The sequence below is a fragment of the Silurus meridionalis genome, chromosome 12, assembly GCF_014805685.1.
Source record: "Silurus meridionalis isolate SWU-2019-XX chromosome 12, ASM1480568v1, whole genome shotgun sequence".
In the NCBI taxonomy this organism is placed as follows: Eukaryota; Metazoa; Chordata; class Actinopteri; order Siluriformes; family Siluridae; genus Silurus; species Silurus meridionalis.
Window position 1 is genome coordinate 10,491,556 of NC_060895.1, and position 21,848 is coordinate 10,513,403.

The window sequence follows — 21,848 nt, forward strand, 5'->3', positions numbered from 1 at the left end:
TAGATCCAGTAAGCCCAAGGGAACTACAGCTGCTGTAACAAAACTAACACCCTCAACAAGACCAGTACAACACATAGTGGTCTGAATGTATAATTCTGTCTGCCACAATTTAGGATGACTTGATGGCTAGCATTCTCATGAGCCTGCCAGTAATAAAGTGCTGTGTGTTAGCAATCCACCTAATTTCGTAAACAGTGCAAAGGGAAACCTAATCAACCATGCCTGCGATACTTAGCCATAGGGCTGCCAGTAGGTCAGACTGCAGAAGGTTGGGAAATTTGGGGATGAACACTGGGAGAGGACTTGAGCCAGCAGTAAAAACAAGCGAAGGATAGAGGATTCAACTTTAGTCCCAGTATGGGTGTTTTGAGGTGAAAGCCAACTTGACCAGCAGCACAGGCAGGATGTGAATAATTAACATTGTGAAGCTGAGAGAGAACACCAACCCAGGAGGGAAAGAGCAACACAAAAAGCTAACCAGTATACAATGCGATGAGTGACAGCTTATACGGCTATCAAGAGAAGACCAACTCTATCATACATTATGGGTAACTTTCACCAGCTTTGGATCTCTGACGGCTGTAAGACTTTGGTATTTATTGCAAATAGTCAAGTCAAGTCAAGTCAAGTCAAGAGGCTTTTATTGTCATTTCTACTATACACAGTGGTACACAGTACACAGTAGAAACGAGACAACGTTCCTCCAGAACCCTGCATCGGATGTCATTTTTGACTTTGCTGAAATTCTAGATATGTGCTTACATAAACATATAAAGTTATCTAGATCATTCTCAACATCCTCGGTGGTTAGCAAAAGTGAAATAGATAGCAACAGACATACCATTAACTCCGTCACTCCACTGAAGTAATGGAGAAATGCTTTTTGTGCTGTTAGATCTCAGTTGTGCAGTCACCATGTCAACAAGCCATGCTAGTTCAGTTATTCCATATTTCAAACATGCGTTTGGCACTTGAGAGGCTGAAAACACCCAATTATTTTATTCGTTTTTGACTGCATGGTTCAGAGGTTTAAGATGGGGTCACAGAATGCACAAATAGAAGTTTAATGCAAACCTAAAGATTGTGCTTTGAAGAGCCTCATATTGAACTGGGCTGAACTATATAGCATTACATCACATTCTCCAGCTTGGCTGACAGCAGAAACAATGGCTTTAATGAATTCATTTTTTATGGATTATTACAGCTGGAGGATAAAGGGAGCCTGTCAGTTAATGCCTACATGTTTTATAGACATATCATAGCATCCCAGATGTTTCACTCGTCTGCTGACTGTATCCATGTTACAGCGTAAAGCTTTAGTCTCTGACTGGGTTTAAAAGACTATAATAAACTTATGGAAGCAGAAAATGACTGTCACATAAAGAAACAGGGATTGTGAGGATTAAGAGCATTAAAGTAAAGAGCAGTTACAAAACTGTACACAATAAAATGGAAATGGCAATTTTAAAATCTTATATCCAGACACGATTTAATCTTTGTTATGAAATATATTTTTATGCTACAAAAAGTATTTTACATTGATTTTACCTCCGTAATGCATTGTGCCATGAATAGTACAGCCATAAACATTTAAGGTAATAGTCTGAGTATTCCCAGAGACCTGTACTATAGATAAAATTCATACTTATAATGTTTATGTCCTCTATATAAACTTATAGAGCAAAGAAACATTTCAATAATAAAGATGTTTCATCATTATTTTTACTTTATCTAGAATTTTATTTTTGCTTTCTAAGTACTGTATGTATATTCCTAATGAAAACAGGTTTTGTTTTAGAAATGGGTGGATACAAAATCGGTTGACTTGGTGGGTATATTTTCCACCTCACACCTCCAGGGTGTCTGGTTCAATCCTAAACTTGGGTTAACAAAACACATATTATGGCATTTCACATTTTCTCGACAGGTTCTTTGGATTCATCTGTCCATTCATTCATTTTCTAAAGCCTGGATCCTTTTCCAGGGTTATCGGTAGGTACCAAACACATACCCAAACATACACAAAACACTCACACACTCACACAGTCTCACACACAAACAAAAACACTCTCTCTCATTTACACACTACAGACAATTTGGAAATGCCAGTCAGCCCACAACACACATCTTTAGAGTGGGAGAGGAAACTGGATTACCCTGAGGAAAACCTCAAAGCGTGGTACTGACAACATCCAAACAGCCCCCGCAAACCCCACACCTTCAACAATTGAATCGAAATAGAACGATGCTCCATGCCATAATGCCTCCTGACCACAGAGTACAGACACGAAAGAGAAATGAATATCGAGTAATTGCAACTGTTCTGGTGTGAAGAAAGCTTCCTCACACAATCCCTGCAGGCTGCAGCTGTATAAATGGTGAATTGATGCAGTTAAACTTCTGAGGTTGTTGCTGATGCTTTCAGTTCCTAGGCAACAAGGAGGCCGCTAAATTCAGCTGATAGTGACAGAGGTCTGAGGTGTAACACAAAGAGGGCTGGGAAAAGAGAACTGACTCTAAGTGTTTAGAGATTCTCCTAATTCATCAAACATTTCCAGATTGAAAGTATGCATTCTTTGTTGATGTACTGCTCTCATGTTTCATTGATGGAACAGGTCCAAATGGTGACTAAATTATTAGATTGCATTCAGGGACTTACTTACAGCTCTGACGAAAAAATCAATATTCGTTTGTGAAAGAGTAACGACGGGCATTCAAATGTGTGTGTAGAGTCAATGAGAAGCATTTTTCAAATTGTTCACGTGAGTATTATAAAGATTAATTCTCTGATATGACTAGTTTGAATCATGATAAGAGCTAAAGCTGGCCAAGATGGATGTTCAAAATCTCTTTAAAACTTCATTAACAGGATGACGTTAAAAATTCATTTCCTCATTAGCACCGGTTACTGCACCTCTCTCGAGGGAACAGAGTGAACAGAAAACATAAGTCAATGTCTCTTAGAATAGAACAAATGGTGTAGTGTTTTAGATTTATCTGGAAGTTTCATTCAAAAGAGACCAGATTTTTCATGTTCTGCCAAGCTGATGAGAATGATTAGAGAGATTTTCAATTGTCTCTTTGATTTATGGCATCATTAAATAATCTATTTGTTCCTTTATGCCTTTTCCTATAGATCTTTCAAGACTGGAATTCAACTGCTGTTCTAGCAGTATAGCGCAGATTTATAAGACAGGTTTTTATTTTATTGGCCACCCAGAACCAGGCCCATTGTACTGTATATTTAATTATATATTATACATCTATCTACCTGAGACTATTCTCGCACACACACACACACACACACACACACACACACACACACACACACACACACACATTAATGTTCGTGTGGTTATATAAAATCAGAAGAAAAGAAAGTTGCTCAGAAACCTGCAGATTGCTCTTTGAAGTTATTTTGCCTTACTTATACATGTCTTTCACAATATATAGCCAAATGTTTGTGAACAAATCACCATGACACCCATATGTGATTTTCTTTTTTAATCCCAGTCCAGATTTTGTCCACTTGGCTGTTCTAACAATTTCCACTCTTCTGGGAAGACTTTCCATTTCATTTTATCATACTGTGTATTTGTTCTCATTCAGGATCAAGAGCATTAGAGAAGTTTGGCACCAATGTTAAATTTGGAGACCTGGGATGATGTAGGAGATACAGTTCATCCCAAAGATGTTTAGTGTGGTCAAGGCGAGTTCTCTTTAAGTCTTTCCAAACCAGCCTTGGCAAACCATGGAGCTTGTTTTTGCACACAGCGATATTGTCCTCCTAGAACATTGTAATGTCACAGAATGCAAAAACGTCCAAGACAATTGTGTGCTTCCAACTGTGCCAAATGTTTGGAGAAGAACCACATATATACTCTTTCCCAAAATTATTGCCATTGGTGAGGACTCTTCATATGTTTGGCCATGTTGTGCACAACAGTGATTACCAGACCAAATTTTACATTTCTGGAAATGTAATCTTCACGCATCTTCACTTACTTTCAATTGTTGCTTCAATCTGGCCAGGGTTGTGGTAATCCCAAAGCCTATCCCCTGAATACCAGGTTCGCATTTAGAATACACCCTGTGTGGGTTGCCAGATCATTGCAGCGAGCCAAGCACACACATTCACACTCTCATTCACACCTAGGTGCAATCTCAGCCAGTCCACCTACTGGCTTGTTTTTAAGACGTGGGAGGTAACCAGAAAATCCAAATGAATCCTCCACGGACACTGTGGGTCAAGAACATGTACGGAATCTCCACACAAACATTAACACCAGTTTAGAATCAAACAGGGAATCCACTTGGCCCCCCAAAAGGCCCCTGCTCCAATTCATGAGAGAACTTTTTTTGTTTGAATATAGAATGAGTGAAGTCCAGTGAATTAAAAATCCCTTCAATGTATTACCTTATAAATAAATGCCTATGATGATGAATGCCGCCTATCCTAAATATGTAACACACAGCGATCTGACCTGTGGATAGACAAATACAAAAAGCCTAAAATAGATTCTAACATCAAAAACATGATAGACAGCCCTTATCTACTTTGTGACGTAAATACTTATTTACTTTCCAACTTATGTCTGATGTGCTCTATATTTCATTGTTGTTTCTGTACATCGTTTCTAAACATACATTGACAAATCCAGCCATGACTCACAAGATAGTGGAAATGAAGCTGCATGCCAGATGGTGCTACTGTACATCTGAGCAAATCAGTTCATCTGAAGCAAAAAAGCAGGTATTTTTGTATAAATCTGCAGTCACAGTCCTAATGTTTATGCATTCCTGTGTGAATGCAATCATAACACACACACACACACACACACACACACACACATACAGTGGTGCAGGATCATCATCCAATCCAGGATCAACAGGTTCAGCTTGCAGACTTGACCACAATTAACCATTAACTATAACACTAAGAGTTGTGCTTGCAATCCAGTAACACTGGAATGAAATGAAACCTTGGAGAAATATGCATTTTTAAAAGTGCATGTGCTTTTTTTATGTAGCTTTCATATATTTCTTTCTCAATAAAGGCGAGCAATAATGCGCCTTGAAACTGGAGGGGCGTGAACAGGAAACTGGAAGCGACATCCATCAGCAGGTTACAGTAGAATTGACATGAGGCTTGATGTATTACATCATGATCATCTCACAAAGTTCTCACAAGCATGCCATGCACAAAACTCAGAAGCCTATAATAAAGCTGCTGTGCATTAAATAGAGTGAATGGAGAGATCACCGTGAGCACTGACAGATGCACCAGTGCTCTTTTTTTATTATCAGTGTGGAGCAGCTCATTGATATAAAAATGGCACTTACCTCTCGTTTCACGTTCCATAGCAATTTTTCTTTAAATTCTTCTTCCGTGGTTGAACCCATCGTCCCCGTTCTGCTTCACACCAAGCGCACAGCATACACTGATTTTACACAGATTGCAGGCTCCTTCTTCCGCTCCTCCTATGTGTGTGTGTGTGTGTGTGCGCGCGCGTTTTTTTTTTATATCCCTCCTTCCTATTTCACACGAGCGTGTACTGTGTGCTGTTGAGCGCTGACGCATCCAGGAGTCTCGTTAACGCAGCGCGCGGAGCCATCTTCCCGTACCGCCACGAGTGACGTCACAATATAAAAACACGCCCTCCTCCCTACCCAACCTTCCCTCCATTTACCTCACCTACCCAGCCAAGCATCACTGACCAATAGCATTCCTCGGTTCGCGGTCTCGACCCGTTGTATTTTAGGCTCCTTGTCACGGTTTCGAAAGTGGATAGGATGCATTCAGCGCGCGCACTTTTTATAGCTGCATGACGTGAGCGAGACAATGTGGGTGATACCTGATCTCTGTCTCCGTCTCTGTCCTCATGCACGGTGCTGATCTGAGGTTGGAGGAGGGATAATATTATGATCTACTCTATATCCAAGCCTTCCCTGTATTGAACCAGTGAACTGAATGTTCTTTTTTCATAAAAGGAAATGCTCTTACATAAACACCCATTACATACTATATATAAAGCACAGGCTATTCTGTACGTCTACTCACCGGCCATTCATTCATAAAAAAAATCCATTCTACATCTTCTCTGCTGTGGCTACTACAGCCTTTGATTCCTGTCCTTGTGAAACCCAGATATTTATGTTCACCTCAGGGATGAATGTGAGGTTTGGTTTAGATGTTGGACTTCTGATCAGTAAGTTTTCAGTTCGAATCCCAGCACAACCCAAACCCTTGTAGACTGAGCATTTCAAAAGCTGATTTGAGATTTCTGGTCTACAGAGATTATATATTAGAACTATGTACTGGGTGGTGCTGTGCTTTTTTGCGATTTTTATTTTTGGCAATTATTTTACTGTCAAATCAGAATGGTCAGAGTAGTTCAAAATGAAAGTAAGACTATGGTAACTCTATATAAGCCTTTTTAACAGCTGTGGTGAGTTGAAAAGCATTAGAAAACACCAAAGATACAGATTATGTTTATCTCTGCTATCCAACATATGAGGGTTAAGGGTTTTCCTTGGTAGTGCTGAACTAGTCTGTTTATTCTTCTCTGACCTCTCTGATCTTACTCATGTGGTGTGGTAGAGCTGCGCCGAACATGTGTGCAGAGGTAAAGTGAGGCATGTAGAAGATGTTGTGAGGTGTATATAGAGGTATAGTCAGGTGTAGTGATATTGTGTTGTGAGTTGTATAGAACTGTGGTGAGACATGTAGAGATGTTGTGAGGGGTAGTGAGTTGTGTAGAGGTATTGTGTTGCAAGGTGTATATTGTGAGGTACTGTGAGATGTGTACAGGTGTTGTGAGATGTGTAGAGGTATTGTGAGGTACGATGAGATGTGTAGAGGTATTGTGAGGTATGGTGAGATGTGTACAGGTGTTGGGAGATGTGTAGAGGTATTGTGAGGTACTGTGAGATGTGTACAGGTGTTGGGAGATGTGTAGAGGTATTGTGAGGGACTGTGAGATGTGTACAGGTATTGTGAGGTACGGTGAGATGTGTACAGGTATTGTGAGGTACGATGAGATGTATAGAGGTATTGTGAGATACAGTGAGATGTGTGGAAGTGTGGTGAAAGCTGTAGTCCATCTGGTACTAACAGTGCCCTGGTCAAATACACCAATAAATCATGTTTTTCTCAATTCTGATGACTGATCGGAATCTCAACTAAAACTTCATTTGTATCTGCAGGATTGTATGTATTGTGCTTCTACCACATAATAGGGCGACTAGATTATTGCATAAAGGAGTATTAAGGGTTACTAATAAAATGGACAATGAGTTTACATGCAAAAGTGATTCTATTACAAGATTTTGTGGCAGCCGCAAACACACACACACACACACACACACACACACACACCTATCCTTACTCTCCATGTTAAAGAACCAGACAGTCCACTTTAACAAACTCTTTTATAAAGAATATGAAAGGTATGATCAAATAAACCTATAATTTTAAGAAAATACATAATTTATCAAGAATCACAAATAGATCATTAGTGAAATCCAAAAGCTCCGGTTTTTACTGATTCCTCCATCACAAGTTTAGATCTCATAGCAGAAATAATGTTCACCTTAGGCTCACGTCTGTTCAGTTGATACGCAGGAAGGCACGAGTGGTACTAAGGCATCCAGAAAAATTAGATCAAAATTGATCAAAAAGACACAAGGTGCAGCAAATGTATAATAGTTTCATCATTGCTATTTTCTCAACTAGGTTGCAATGCGTTTTAAATGTAAAAAAAAAATCGCCAGTATTACAATTCTGAGATAGATAAATAAATACTAAATTGAAAAACACAAGCAAGCATTGCTTTTTGTGTTCACATTGTAGGATTAAAAAAATGCTGGTTATTTAAAAAGTGGTATATCAGTCAATTCAATTCTAGTGTCTATATAGAGAGGGGAAAAATATAAAACATTTTGAAAGGAGAATAAAAACAATCATTTACAAAGGTGCTGGTCCTTTTCCACTGCACAACTGAGGAAGGAACCTGACATTTTGTCCCCCAGATTGTTAGGATTGTAACATTGCTGAGTTACAACAGTGGTTAGTTACTGTCAAGAAGAGAGTTGCCTGTAGTGTGATATTTCTCACAGAATTGTCGTGCTGTGGGCGAAAGCTCACACTTTCATGCTGTTCAGTACACTTAAGTATATGTCACCAAAAACCTGGCAAGTGTGCCCCCACCCCCCAAAGAAGTACCAGTCATAATGATCTGTTTATCGCTTTAGAATTAAAATGGACCTACACAGACACCCTCTCTCACAATTCATGGCTCACAGGTTTGTCTGAATATAGTGTTATCATTTTTGCTCACACTCGACAATGTGTCCTAGTACGTGTGTACGTGAGCGCTGTCAGTAGACTGTGCAAGCTTTCGCCCCTTGGCGGAGAAGACTCTCGGGTTCTCTACTAATGTCCCAGCGGTCTGTCGTCGTAGGTGCTGTATCTCTTAATGTGTATGCGGCGTACTCGCTCTCGCAGCTCCACGCTCTCGTCCTCCTCGCTGTGCGAGCAGCAGTGAGCTCGCCTGCGCGTGGCCTCCAGGAGAGAGTTGTCAGGGACTGGGAGGGTCTCGTAAAGCAGAGCATTTAGCGTCTCTTCGTAGATGCGAGCCTCAGGAAACTCCACCTGAGACAAAGCAGCGAATCACAGGAGGATCACACCAGTGCACTGGCTTTGGTTTAGATGCATTCAGCAATTAGAGAGAAAATTCGGAATCTACAAATTATTCAGGCTTGAAATCACCAGTAAACAATAGTTATAATTATTCCACTGCCATAATGATCGTGGGGACAAGTCCACCTGCCCGCTTCTCTCATTCAGAGTTTCATTATTAAAATAAACTATATAGACAGTAGTTTGTGGACACCTGACGATAAGATTTGCATGTCCTTTTTGAACATACAATTCCACATTTAGTTCCCATTTGCTGTTATATAAATAACCACCATTCTGAGATGATGTTCTACTAGATTATAAAGTGTGATTGGGAAGATTTGTCCTCATTCACCCACAAGGGCATTAGTAAAGTCAAGTACTGGTGTAGAATGAGGAGGTGCAGTCAACATTCCAATTCATCCCAAAGTTGTGCAATAAGGATGAGGTCAGAGCTCTACAGCATCTATAGATCTTACACTCCCACCCATGTAAAGCATGGACTTTACATTGCACACAGGGGCATTCTCTAGTTGGAACATGTTTGGGTCTGCCTGTTTAAATAATAAGAAAAATGTAACGCTACCACATCGAAATATGTCCAGTAGAATTGTGTGTCTCTATTTTTGTGGTAACAGATTAGGGATGAACCACATATAGCTGGAAGAGTCAGGTGTCCCAATAATTTTGTCTATATAGTGTATCATACTATATACAGTAGAGATTTAATTTAGAAATAAAATGAGTCATTATAGAAAAATAATCAGTGACCTCTTGGGGTTGATTCCGTCAACACCCTAAAATATTTCATCTGCAAATATTCCACGCCTCTTAGACCACAGCGATTTGCCAGGTATGCTTTTATCCAAGAATAACACCTAGTAATCTTTATCCAGTTATTGTGAATTGATCACGAGAATTAGTTCCTGTTACCATTTACATTATAAAAGCTAAAAGATTATCCACATTCTTTTTCTCTCGAAAGTCCATCCATCCTGAAAACCTATAGGAAGAGCATTAACTCTAAACAAAACACAGGAAATGCTACTTGAAGATCACCTCACAGAGAACCTCTCTATATCAATGATTATAAAGGTTCTTGAAATCCACTCAGCTGCACCACCTGTCATACATGTCCCTGTAAATTATTATAATAAAATTGATATAACAAGTCAGAATCAGTGTATTAATTAAAACCTGTCTGGTGAAAACTACTATCAGTGCTGTGAATGAAGTTATTCAAAACATTCTGATCAATGAGAATCGATCACGGTAACAAGTCAATTTGAATAGTCTTGTTGAAAATTTGAATAGTCATTCTTTCCAGTACATAAGTACACAGTTTTTTTTTCTGGGACTATGTCTAAATCTATATTTTTTAGCAGAATGAATAATCAACTTTGTTGGCCCTTCTTGTTTCAAGACAAAATAAAAACCCAGAAGTGCCAGTTGCCACACAGACCCGTTTGCTTTGCATGCAAGTTGTTAGTTGTTGTTCAACAGCAATTTGCATTACAAGGCACTCAAATCAGTTTCAAGTTAGTCCTTGACCTTGCAAGATGCACCGTTCATCGGACTGACTGTGTGCCTCGTGATGAGCTTATGCAGCACTCCTGAGCCCTACTCCAGCTCTTGTGTGTTTGTCCTGTCTCTCCATGTCCTTCGTACTTACACCCAGCTTTGTTTAGCTAGTGTTTTTTTCACACTTTGCCCAAATATTACTTCATCTGTTCCCAAGAGTGATTTCGGGAAAGTGCTCCTATTGTGATGACAAGCTGAACTAATCGCATTATTCAACAGCCAGCACCGGGAATGAATCACTTCTGCACATGGTGCGTTTGTTCTTAAAACTTTCTGCCATCTGTTTGATTGTGCCTGACCTTACCAGTTCCTCTAGTTTTTCACAATTCTGCGAATGCAGAACATGACGCATTTTTACCATTTTTACGCCTAGTTGTTTCTTTAACCACAACATAATCACAAAAAGGGCTACGAATCATCCCTAGTTGAATTATTAAAGGCAATAGAGCTCGCAATTTGGAATTAGTCACATGCCGCACTCTTGACGTCTTCAGTCAGTTGTCTGTGTGTAGCCTGACTCCTCGCCTGCCGTCTTTGATGTAAATGTCTAAATGATATAATAATAAAATGTTTGTGGAGTGGATAGGATTAGTAAGGAGGAAGTGAGAGCAGCGATTAAGAGGATGAAGAGTGAAAAGTCGGTTGGACCAAATTAGATGTTTTGGAGAGATGACAGTGGAGTTTTTAACAAGTTGTTCAACAGAAATTTGGAAGGTAAGAGGATGCCTGAGGAATGAAGAAGGAGTGTGCTGGTACCGGTTTTTAAAAATAAGGAAGATGTGCAGACCTGCAGTAACTACAGGGGAATAAAGTTTATAAGTCACCATGATGATATAGGAAAGAGTGGTGGTAGCCAAGCTGAGAGAAGAGGTGATCATCTGTGAGCAGCAGTATGGTTTCATGCTGAGGAAGAGCACCACAGATGCATTATCTGCTTTGAGAATGTTGATGAAGAAGTATAGAGAAGGTCAAAAGGAGTTGCATTGTGTGTTAGTGGATTTAGAGAAGGCATACGACAGGGTGCCGAGAGAGGAGTTGTGGTATTATATGAGGAAGTCGGGTATGGCAGAGACGTATGTGAGGGTGGTGCAGGACATGTATAAGGACAGTGTGACAGCAGTGAAATGTGCAGTAGGAACAACAGACTGGTTCAAGGTGGAGGTTGGGCTGCATCAAGGATCGGCTCTGAGCCCTTTCCTGTTTGCAGTGGTGATGGACAGGTTGACGGACGAGGTCAGACAGGAGTCTCCATGGACTATGATGTTTGAGGATGAGATTGTGATTTGTGGTGAGAGTAGTGAGCAGGTTAAGAAGAGCCTGGAGAGGTGGAGGTATGCGCTGGAGAGAAGGGAAATGAAAGTCAGTAGGAGTATGACAGAGTACATGTGTGTGAATGAGAGGGAGGGCAGTGGAGTGGTGCGGTGCGGTTGCAGGGAGAAGAGGTGGAGAAGTTTAGGTACCTGGGGTCAGCAGTGCAAAGTAATGAAGAATGTGTTAGTGTCATGAAGTAATGAGTGCAGGCAGGGTGGAGTGGGTGGAGAAGAGTGGCAGGAGTGATTTGTGATAGAAGGGTATCTGCAAGAGTGAAAGGGAAAGTTTATAGGACTGTGGTGAGACCTGCGATGTTGTATGGTTTAGAGACAGTGGCACTGACTAAAAGACAGGAGGTGGAGCTGGAGGTAACAGAGATAAAGATTATTATTGGGAGTGACGACGATGGACAGGATTAAAAATTTGTTTATTAGAGGAACAGCACATGTAGGACGTTTTGGAGACAAAGTGAAGAAGGCCCGATTGAGATGGTTTGGACATGTGCAAAGGAGGGACATGGAGTGTACCAGTAGAGGAATGCTGACGATGGAGCTGTCAGGAAAGAGAAAAAGAGGAAGGCCAAAGAGGAGGTATATGGATGTGTTGAGGGCATGTAACTATATGTCTCATCGAAACCAAATGATACAGCTCAATTGGCTCGGATATCCGAGTGTGTCAAAGAATTAAAAGATTGGATGACGCATAACTTTCTGTTATTAAATTCTGATAAGACAGAGATTTTGCTTATCGGGCCGAAAACCAGTACACAGAAGCTCCAGCATTTCAACCTGCATTAAGAAGGATGTACTGTAACTACTGGTTCAACAGTGAAAAAACTGGGAGTTATTTTAGACAGCCAGTCTTTCGAAAATCATATCAACCATATTACAATAACAGCCTTCTTCCACCTTAGAAATATTGCTAAGCTAAGAAACATGTCTATATCTGATGCAGAGAAGCTCATCTATGCATTCATGGCCTCCAGACTGGACTCTTGTAATGCATTACTAGGTGGTTGTCCTGCATCATTAATAAACAAGCTACAGTTAGTCCAGAGTTCTCACAAGGTCGAGAAAATATCACCATATAACCTCAATCCTATCATCCCTACACTGGCTACCTGTTAAGTTTTGAATCGACTACAAACTACTGCTACTTACTTACCCTAAATATTTTAGCTCCCATGTATCTTTTCAGTCTTCTAACATGCTACAATCATCATGCTCCTAGAGATCCCAAAACTCTGAACTTCTAGTAGTTCCTATAAATAGCAAAGTCCACTAAAGGTGGTAGAACATTCTCACATTTAGCTTCTAAACTTTGGAAAAGTCTTCCTGACAGTGTTCGGGACTCAGACACACTCTCCCAGTGCAGATTAAAAACATATATTTTTAGCGAGTCCTACACATAACACATCACATCATAACCTTGTGCTCCACAAGGAGTTTGAACATTGGACCTCTTTGAATGTTTAAAGGCTCTGGCATGGAGAAGCTGGTGTTGGATCTGTGATGATCTTAACTGTTGAGCTATTTTATGAGTTGTTTAGTAGCTCCTGGTTCCATAATCTCAAATGACTGGATAAGACTGTAGAAAGAACATTACTCATTATCCAATATAGATTGGGTTCCCCTTTTGAGTCTGGTTCCTCTCAAGTTTTCTTCTTCATAACATCTAAGGGAGTTTTTTTCTTGCCACAGTCACCATGGCTGCTCATCAGGGATAAATGCACACCATTCACCTTAATAACTGTTAAATTCTGTAAAGCTGCTTTGATACAATGTCCATTGTGAAAAACGCTATAGAAATAAACTTGACTTGACATGCAGGTAGTTGGTTTAAAAGAGGCAGATGAAGAAGACAGAGGGGTATGGAGACGGATGATCCGCTGTGGCCACCCCCTAATGGGAGCAGCCAAAAGAAGAAGAAGAAGTGTAGCATATATTAGAATAGCCTATAAACCTAATACAATGACCAGGCATAACATTATGACATTATAACATTATGAGCGGTGAAGTGAAGAACACCGATTATCTTTTCCTCGTGGCACCTGTTAGTGGGTGGGATACATTAGGCAGCAAGTGAACATTTTGTCCACAAAGTTGATGTGCTAGAAGCAGAAAAAATGGGCAAGCGTAAGGATTTGAGCGAGTTTGACAAAGGCCAAAATGTGATGGATTCAGAGCTCTTGTTGGATGTTCCCGGTCTGCAGTAGTCAGTATCTATCAAAAGTCGTCCAAAGAAGGAACAGCGGTGAACCGGCGACAGGGTCATTAGTAGGACAAGGTTTATTGATGCACTTGAGAAGCAAAGGCTGAACCGTGTGGTCCGATCCGACAGACGAGCTCCTGTGGCTCAAACTGCTGAACAAGTTAATGCTGCTCGACAGGTCAGGACTGTTTTGGCAGCAAAAGGAGGACCAACACAATATTAGGCAGGGGGTCATAATGTCATACCTGGTTGTTGTATATAAGAATAGACTAGAATCACAATGTAATAGCCTATGTTGGCAGTCTATATGCCTACAGTTTTAGGTGTTTATTATGTTGTATCTAAGTCACACCACAGTGAAGGAACAGGTTGATGGACGTCACCCACCTTTTCACTAGAGCCTGTGTGAATTGAGGTTACGCACTTGCTATTTGTGCAGGTGTAGTCATTGATACATGCACTGTAGGCACATAGTCGGGCCTATGAATGATGAAGTCTTGCAAGGTCAAGGACTAACTTGAAAACTGATTTGAGTGCCGTGTAATGCAGAAGAGAAAACCTCTCAACAAAGATTCTTATAAAACAAAGCAAGCGTGCTCTGCATGGCAACTGAAACTTGTGTATTTGTTTGACTGGAAACTAGAAGAGACAAAGCTAATAATTCATTCTGGTAGATTTAGACAAAGTCCCAAATTAAATACATAGTTAAATACCTATCCTAATGTTAACCTGATTTTTTGGTTACTGGTTCCATTTTCGATGATTCTCATTGGTCAGAAGGTGTTGAATAAATTTATATAGCAACACAGCCCTGATGCTCAATTCACCTGACGAGTTTATATTAACACAAACATTCTGTGATGTCAATTTACACAACAATTTACAGTAAAAAAAGTGCTGCGGGTGAGTGGATTTTAGGAACATATATAATTATTGATAGGGTGAGGTTTTTTTTTTTGTGAGGAGATATTTAAGTACCATTTTTGATGTTTTGTTTGACAGGTATCTCTAACCCTGTAGGTTTTCAGGATAAGTGGGCTTTCAAGAGAAAATGTATGGCTAGCGAAGAGATGATCTAATAAACATACGATATGTTGCTGTCAACGTTGTTTACATGTTGTTCTGAATGTGTGTCAGAATATGAAAAGACACACTTAAGATTTATCCATTTTGTTTGTTTGTTGTTAAAGGTATAACCATTGTACATCTAATGTCATACATGAATCAAAAAATATTATAATAATGTTCTACCCTTCAATAAAAAATACAAAAGAATCCGAAAAGTTTTGAAAATAACAAACACAAAATCAGTCATGTTAAACGCAAAACATCACAAACATTTTTGTGGTAAAGTTTTAGTGGGGCTGCCTTATATTTAAATGTATATGCTAATCTAAATGTTTAGTATGCAGAACCCTCAGTAGGATTGAACACCACTGAAGATGAAAACCTATTATAGGAAGAAATTAGGTGGTAGCTCAATGGTTAAGGTGCTGAGTTTCTGATCGGAAGGTTCAGGGTTCAAGCCCCAGTATTGCCAAACTGCCACTCTTGGGCCCTTGAGCAAGGCCCTTAACCCTCTGTGCTTCAGGGGCACTGTATCAGTGCTGACCCTGCTTCCGAGCAAGATGGGATATGCGGAAAAAAAAAGAATTTCACTGTGCTGTAATGTATATGTGACAAAGACTTATGTTCTAAATGATTAGTATTAGTAGGCAAGAATAATTAGAATATAATTAGAAATAATTTAGAATAGCACTTAAATGTGCAATTGAAGACGTAAAACCAGTGTGTTATTTAAAACTGAATTCCTGCACTAGTGTTAAACTCTACACTGTCGCTACAGTTTTCATTTCTTTGTGGCTTAGTGGAATGTGACTCCCAGCAACATTATTAGAATAAAACTTATTTACAGAGATAAAGCGATATTCCTGATATTAATTTAAAAACATCTGATGCCATACATTTTAACAGGTATAAACCTAAACCGAGGTGTTAAATCCTGACCTAAAAACACCTGCTAAATATATGAATGTAAAACATGAGAAACTGCTGAGCGATGGAACCCACATTTCCTCCTAATACTCCCAAAACATTTGTCCATGTAATGTAATGCAGAATTGCGACACTACCTTGGTCTGCTTTTTCTCAGTAGCGTAGACAATGGATGTGCAGCAAACTTCGGCTAACTTGCGGCCCTGGCCGTAGAAGGACCAGCAGCAGATCTCATCACCAATCACGTCCTTAATGAACAGCACACGTCCGTTATAGCTCAGCGACAACTTCTCGAACAGCTCAATGTTCTTTAGCAAGTGGTCATCGGAGTTACTGTCAGAAAACAAAACACAATTGAACAAGAGTTAAGAGAAAAATGCGAACAAAGGGAATAAAGTGGTTGTCGAGGAAACCGGACGCTTAAATACTTTCTGATGAATGATAAGAACCTGGTGTAGGAATATTTGTTGTTGCCTCTGTTGTAGAGTAGCTTTACAGCAGGCTGCAGGAGAAACGAACAGAAAAAGAGTATTCAATTGCATCATTATCTTTACTGGTGTTCACATAAAACATTTATAGTATAGGAATGTTCATTCTGATGCTTTTAAAAAGAGGTTATGAACAGTGGCTCACCTTTGTACAGCCCTGTATTAATCTCTCCTCTTCCTTTTGAGATGTGATGACTGGAATAACGCACAGAGCTTTCTGCATATTTTCCTGCAAAGAAAAAAAAATGTCTGAAGTCAGCAAAACTGCTTTTGTGGCTACATTTATTTATGTTTACTTTACATTTATATTGTCAACATAATAACTTATCTCATTATGAATTGTATTACTCTTTTTTCCTCAAGATATAGTCCATGGTTTTTGTCAGAAAAGAGCCAAAATGTGAAATATTGAGGTTGAAGATATCAACTCTTTTCATTTATGTGTTACGGGTTATATGTTAACTATATGTGATGGCATTATGCGGCTTATATGATGGCAGAATGGCTGTTTAATGAGCTTAATCTTGAAGCCTAAGTCTATATGAAAATATTGATATTAGAATGATAATTTCCCAAATTGTCTACTATTAAATTTCCTTTAAATACTGACTGGTTAATTAGGGACATGAACCGGGGCACGAGAGTGAAAGCTTTATGTGACAATTTGGAAATATGCAGCAAAATCTGTCATTTTTTGCACACAGTCATTTACATTACGTCCCTTCCGGTATGGGACACGTGACATTTCACATCTCTTACACAGCTTTCTCACCTGAAGCGCATGCTGACACAAGTCCACCAGCCCCTGGATCTGATAATACTTCGCCTCCGTGAGAAGCTCCATGACACACTGCCTGCTCTTGGGCAAAGTTACACTTCCATCCCGCAAGTAGCTGAGAATCGAACCAAAGTGTTTCCCACAGCGGTCTATCAAAATCCAACCTGATAAAACACAACACTGAAACATAACCATATGTACTATAACAAAAAACATTACCAATGAATATCTGATCAATAAACAGTCTTATATAACATTCACCTTCCTTGTCAGTGAAGACCTCCAACTTGCCGCTAAACATGGACTTGAGCAATGTGTCCTGCCGCGTGAGCACTTGCACGGTGGAATAGTACAGCGCTCCTCCCACATTCAGGCGGACGTATTTGCTTCCTGCCGTGCCACGCTGGCTGCAACTCTTAATATCGGGACATTCAGTTGAAGAGATGGCGAGGACAGGGTCGGCGTGAGGCCGTAGAGGGTGCAGGCAGCTCTCTCCTGACATGTCCCTCTGGAGGTAAATGACCACCCTGCACACGGTAGGTTTGATGTTTCCCGCCGTGGTGAATGCCGCTGGGGAAGCTGCCAGTGCGAGCTTCAGCACTTCCTCACATAGCTGCAAACAGATTCAAACAAAGTGCATCTACTCAGGAGAAGCTACATGTTCCATGCATGCTTTAAAAAAATTGTAATGCAGCAGGACTGAATAAACCTTCAAAACATTAGACCCATCACAAAAGAATGAAAGTCTTCTTTTCAAGTGAAAATATCTTCAGTTCAGTCAAATGTATCTACTACGTATTGATATATAAATACAATAAAGCAAATATAAGATCATTGAGTCTATTTCTGGGCAGAATTATTTATTTCAAGCATGTGATTTTCTTATTCTACTGGCAAATCATTTTGCTTCTTTCTAGAAATAAATGCAAAAAATGAACCACATTTTCGGTCAATACAGTTTCAAGCTTGAAACGAGTCCAAATGGCTTGAAATAAGTTTAATGGTTTGATAATAAGTTTATTGTAATGTTATCGTAGTCCTCTAGTTATCACAGAATTACTAAAGTAATATAAATATAGTCAAGATATTTCTACTCATCTTTTTTAAGTGCATTAGAGCTGCAACAACTAATCGATAAAATCGATAATAATCAATAATGAAATTCGTTGTCCATGTCGACTGCTCAAGTTACGGTTTAGCGTGACGGTAAGATAACACAGCCACTTGCAAAACTAGTGGACAGTACAGGGTCAACCAGCAGCAGGGAAAGTGTGTCCCAAGTCATCCTAGGCATGGGAGCATTTTATAATAAACGCAACAAAGAAAACTGTACCTGGAAGTTATGCAAAGCAGAGGTCACAGTGAGGCACGAGCACGTGAAAAGAGCACACACGTCACGGATGAAGGTGAAACATCAGCACGGTAAGTAAAAACTGTAGCATCCTCATCATGTGAAAAGGTGCAGTTTAATAAAGTGCTATTGTGTAAACTGTTTGTTTGTAACTTCGGGACAGTTGCACTGGATCTGTTCTGGCGTGACTCGTAAGGATCAGGTTGCGCGATCAGCTCGCTCACGACATAGTGATGAATTCAAATAAAATGGTGCGAACAAACACTAAATCTAATAACAGAAAAAAACAGCAGCAGTAAGCGATTCCATTTTTAGTCACTGTTGTAGTTTTCAGTGAATGATTTTGCATTTGTACAGCAATGCATATTTTTCCCTTTTTTTTTTTTTTTAATTAAGCCTCTTAGCGTGCTGCGTTCTCCGTTCCATTCTCTTTTTATAGCAATTGTCTACTACAACAGTAACGTATCTGTTTATTTAAACATGATTTACTGCGGCTTTACTACGATCGAATGCTTGTTTTTATTGTCTGTATTTTTTATTCATTTATATATCATTTCATTATTATACAAACTTTAATTATATATTCTAGATGTTTATCACAACTGAACAAAATATGTGTGTATTTTTTTTTTAAACAAAAATATTATTATGTTTAAAGTCAAATGTTGATTTACACATATTGCTTCACCTTGCGTACTCAAATGCTGGGGTTTTTTTTGTTGTTTTTTTTACAGAAAGTAACAATGCAGCATGAGTAAATTTGTTTAAAGGAGAAATCCCTCATGAACTTATCAACAAGCAGCCAGTATAAATACCATGAATACCATTAGTTATAATAAGCAGAACATCTAATAAAAAAAATAAATAATATATATATATATATATATATATATATATATATATATATATATATATACAGTACAGACCAAAAGTTTGGACACACCTTCTCATTCAAAGAGTTTTCTTTATTTTCATGACTATGAAAATTGTAGAGTCACACTGAAGGCATCAAGGGCTATTTGACCAAGAAGGAGAGTGATGGGGTGCTGCGCCAGATGACCTGGCCTCCACAGTCACCGGACCTGAACCCAATCGAGATGGTTTAGGGGTGAGCTGGACCGCAGAGTGAAGGCAAAAGGGCCAACAAGTGCCAAGCATCTCTCGGGGAACTCCTTCAAGACTGTTGGAAGACCATTTCAGGTGACTACCTCTTGAAGCTCATCAAGAGAATGCCAAGAGTGTGCAAAGCAGTAATCAAAGAAAATTCACAATTTTTTGTTATGTATATAATTCCATATATAATTCCACGTTAATTCATAGTTTTGATGCCTTCAGTGTGAATCTACAATTTTCATAGTCATGAAAATAAAGAAAACTCTTTGAATGAGAAGGTGTGTCCAAACTTTTGGTCTGTACTGTATGTATGTATATATATATATATATATATATATATATATATATATATATATATATATATATATCAGAATTGAGTAATCAAAAAAAATATAACCGTCTGATTAATGGATTATCAAACTAATTAGGTAGGTAGGTAGGACAGGAATGTGTGTTACCACAAGTTCTGGGTGTAGTTTTTGTCTCTTTTGCATTCACATGCATGTGTAGGGTGTGTTTTTCCTCTTACTGCTTATCCACAATCTCCAGCACACAAGTATTACATGCACTAAGCAATATAATAAAATATGTTTGGTGTACTATAGTTGATTTGCTAAAAGTTTATTAGTTAGCTTGCTACAGGCGAAACTTACAAAAGTCACTACTTTGTCACTAATATATTACTAGTTATTTCACTACAAAACAATTTACTACAAGTTAGTTTAGCTCTACTACAGCCTACTTTACCTGTAGTTAATTTAATACGTATTTACTACAAGCTGATTTTCTACGCTAATTAACTACTAGTGAGTTTAATAGGTCTATACAGATTTACTATTAGTTGGTTTACTACAAATAAATTAGGTCCCAGACAGTTTACTACAGATTAGTTTTACTAGTAATTAATTTACTAGATGTTTTATAAAAGCTCAGTTGAATACTAGTTACTTTACTGCAAATGCATTTACTACTAGTTAGTTTACTTCATAATGCTTTACAACTAGTTTGTTTACTACAGGCTACAGTAGTTTACAACAAATACATTTTATACTAGTTCATTTACTAGACGTACGTTTACTACAGGCTTATTTATACTTATTACTTTATACAAATGGATTTACCTCAGTTAGTTTACTGCTTCTTTACTAATTTTCTTACTAGGTAGTTTATTACATGCTACTTTTCCACTAGATAGTTTACTAAAGGCTAATGTACTACTAGTTAGCCTACAACAAATAAACATAATACTAGATCATTTACTACTAGTAAGTTTAATACAAAACTACTTTAACCTCTAGTTACTTTTAAATTGTGTACTAGTTTACTACACGTTTATTTACAGACTATTTTAGTGCACAACTACTTTACTAATTTACAAGTTTATTACAGGCTACTTTACCACTAGTAGAATGATTACAAACTAATTTACTACTGTTTACTTTCAGGAGTTTATTACTATATATATATAATACAGGTCATTTACCACTAGTTTACTGCTTCTTTACTAACATACTATTTACTAGTATATTGTTTACTAATAGTACACTAGACGTTGAATAAATACTAGTGAGTTTTCTACACGTTAGTAAGTTTTATAAGAACATAAACAGCTCAGTGTTCAGAGATAATCGAATGTAAAGTTTAACAGGGAGCAGGCCATCGTTCTTACACACACACACACACACACACACACACACACACACTGGGAAAGCGAGATATGCCCACGTTTTCAACAGCTTTCGAAAGAGATAAAGTTTAAAAGTGTGAAATTAGTCATCAGGTCAGTAACAATGGAAATGAATCAGGTTTGTAAAGCAGAAGAAACACTGATAGAACAAACTTCAGTGTAATGACTGACCTCACGGCTGATCAGCAAGTCGCTCTTTTGTGCTCATAGATCCAGTGAATCCACGAATCAGTCAGCTTTATATATCACTTTCAAAAAAAGTCCAATTATATGTGAAGGTCTTTATAAGATTTTATTGATCTTTTCTTTTTTCTTTACAACGACGCGGTAGTCTTTAATCGCAACGCCTTCGACGTGTTTTTCCTCTTCTTCTCTGTCATGTTTACACAATCCAAAGAAAGGTAAAGGGCTTTCTGCTGCCCCCTGCTGAGCAGTGCTGGGAATATAACGCTGGTGGAGAGGGAAATGAAATCCACACCGAATTCCTACTTTTCCACAGGGATACCAAGTGACATAAATGAATAAAAAAATATGTCAGTGGCAAAATACAGGACGATTCGACAAAAAACAAGATGTAGAGCCTAACAACACACTCTGGGTTGGACTTCGGCCTTCAAATGAGCATCATGTACATACACATTCACACACTCATT

General features: G+C 38.8%; 2 protein-coding genes across 5 annotated transcripts in view; both read right to left on the reverse strand.

Moving 5' to 3' along the window:
• The window catches only part of sgsm2 (small G protein signaling modulator 2), a 41,869-nt gene extending 36,253 nt beyond the window's left edge, over positions 1–5,616 (reverse strand). For all 4 annotated transcript variants that reach the window (XM_046863545.1, XM_046863543.1, XM_046863544.1 and 1 more), the window contains exon 1: positions 5,344–5,616. In XM_046863545.1, the coding sequence (XP_046719501.1) occupies positions 5,344–5,403 (60 nt within the window). In that variant the 5' untranslated portion in view covers positions 5,404–5,616. The remainder of the gene's footprint in view (positions 1–5,343) is intronic.
• Positions 5,617–7,412: 1,796 nt separating this feature from the next.
• Positions 7,413–21,584, reverse strand: tnfaip1 (tumor necrosis factor, alpha-induced protein 1 (endothelial)). Its single transcript, XM_046863616.1, has 7 exons — positions 21,367–21,584; positions 17,306–17,657; positions 17,039–17,208; positions 16,412–16,495; positions 16,228–16,280; positions 15,916–16,111; positions 7,413–8,653 (listed from the first exon to the last, which is right to left on the reverse strand). Exons 2-7 carry the CDS (start codon positions 17,544–17,546, stop codon positions 8,435–8,437), a joined length of 963 nt encoding a protein of 320 aa, XP_046719572.1. The 5' UTR covers positions 17,547–17,657; positions 21,367–21,584; the 3' UTR covers positions 7,413–8,434.
• Between the last annotated feature and the right edge of the window lie 264 nt (positions 21,585–21,848).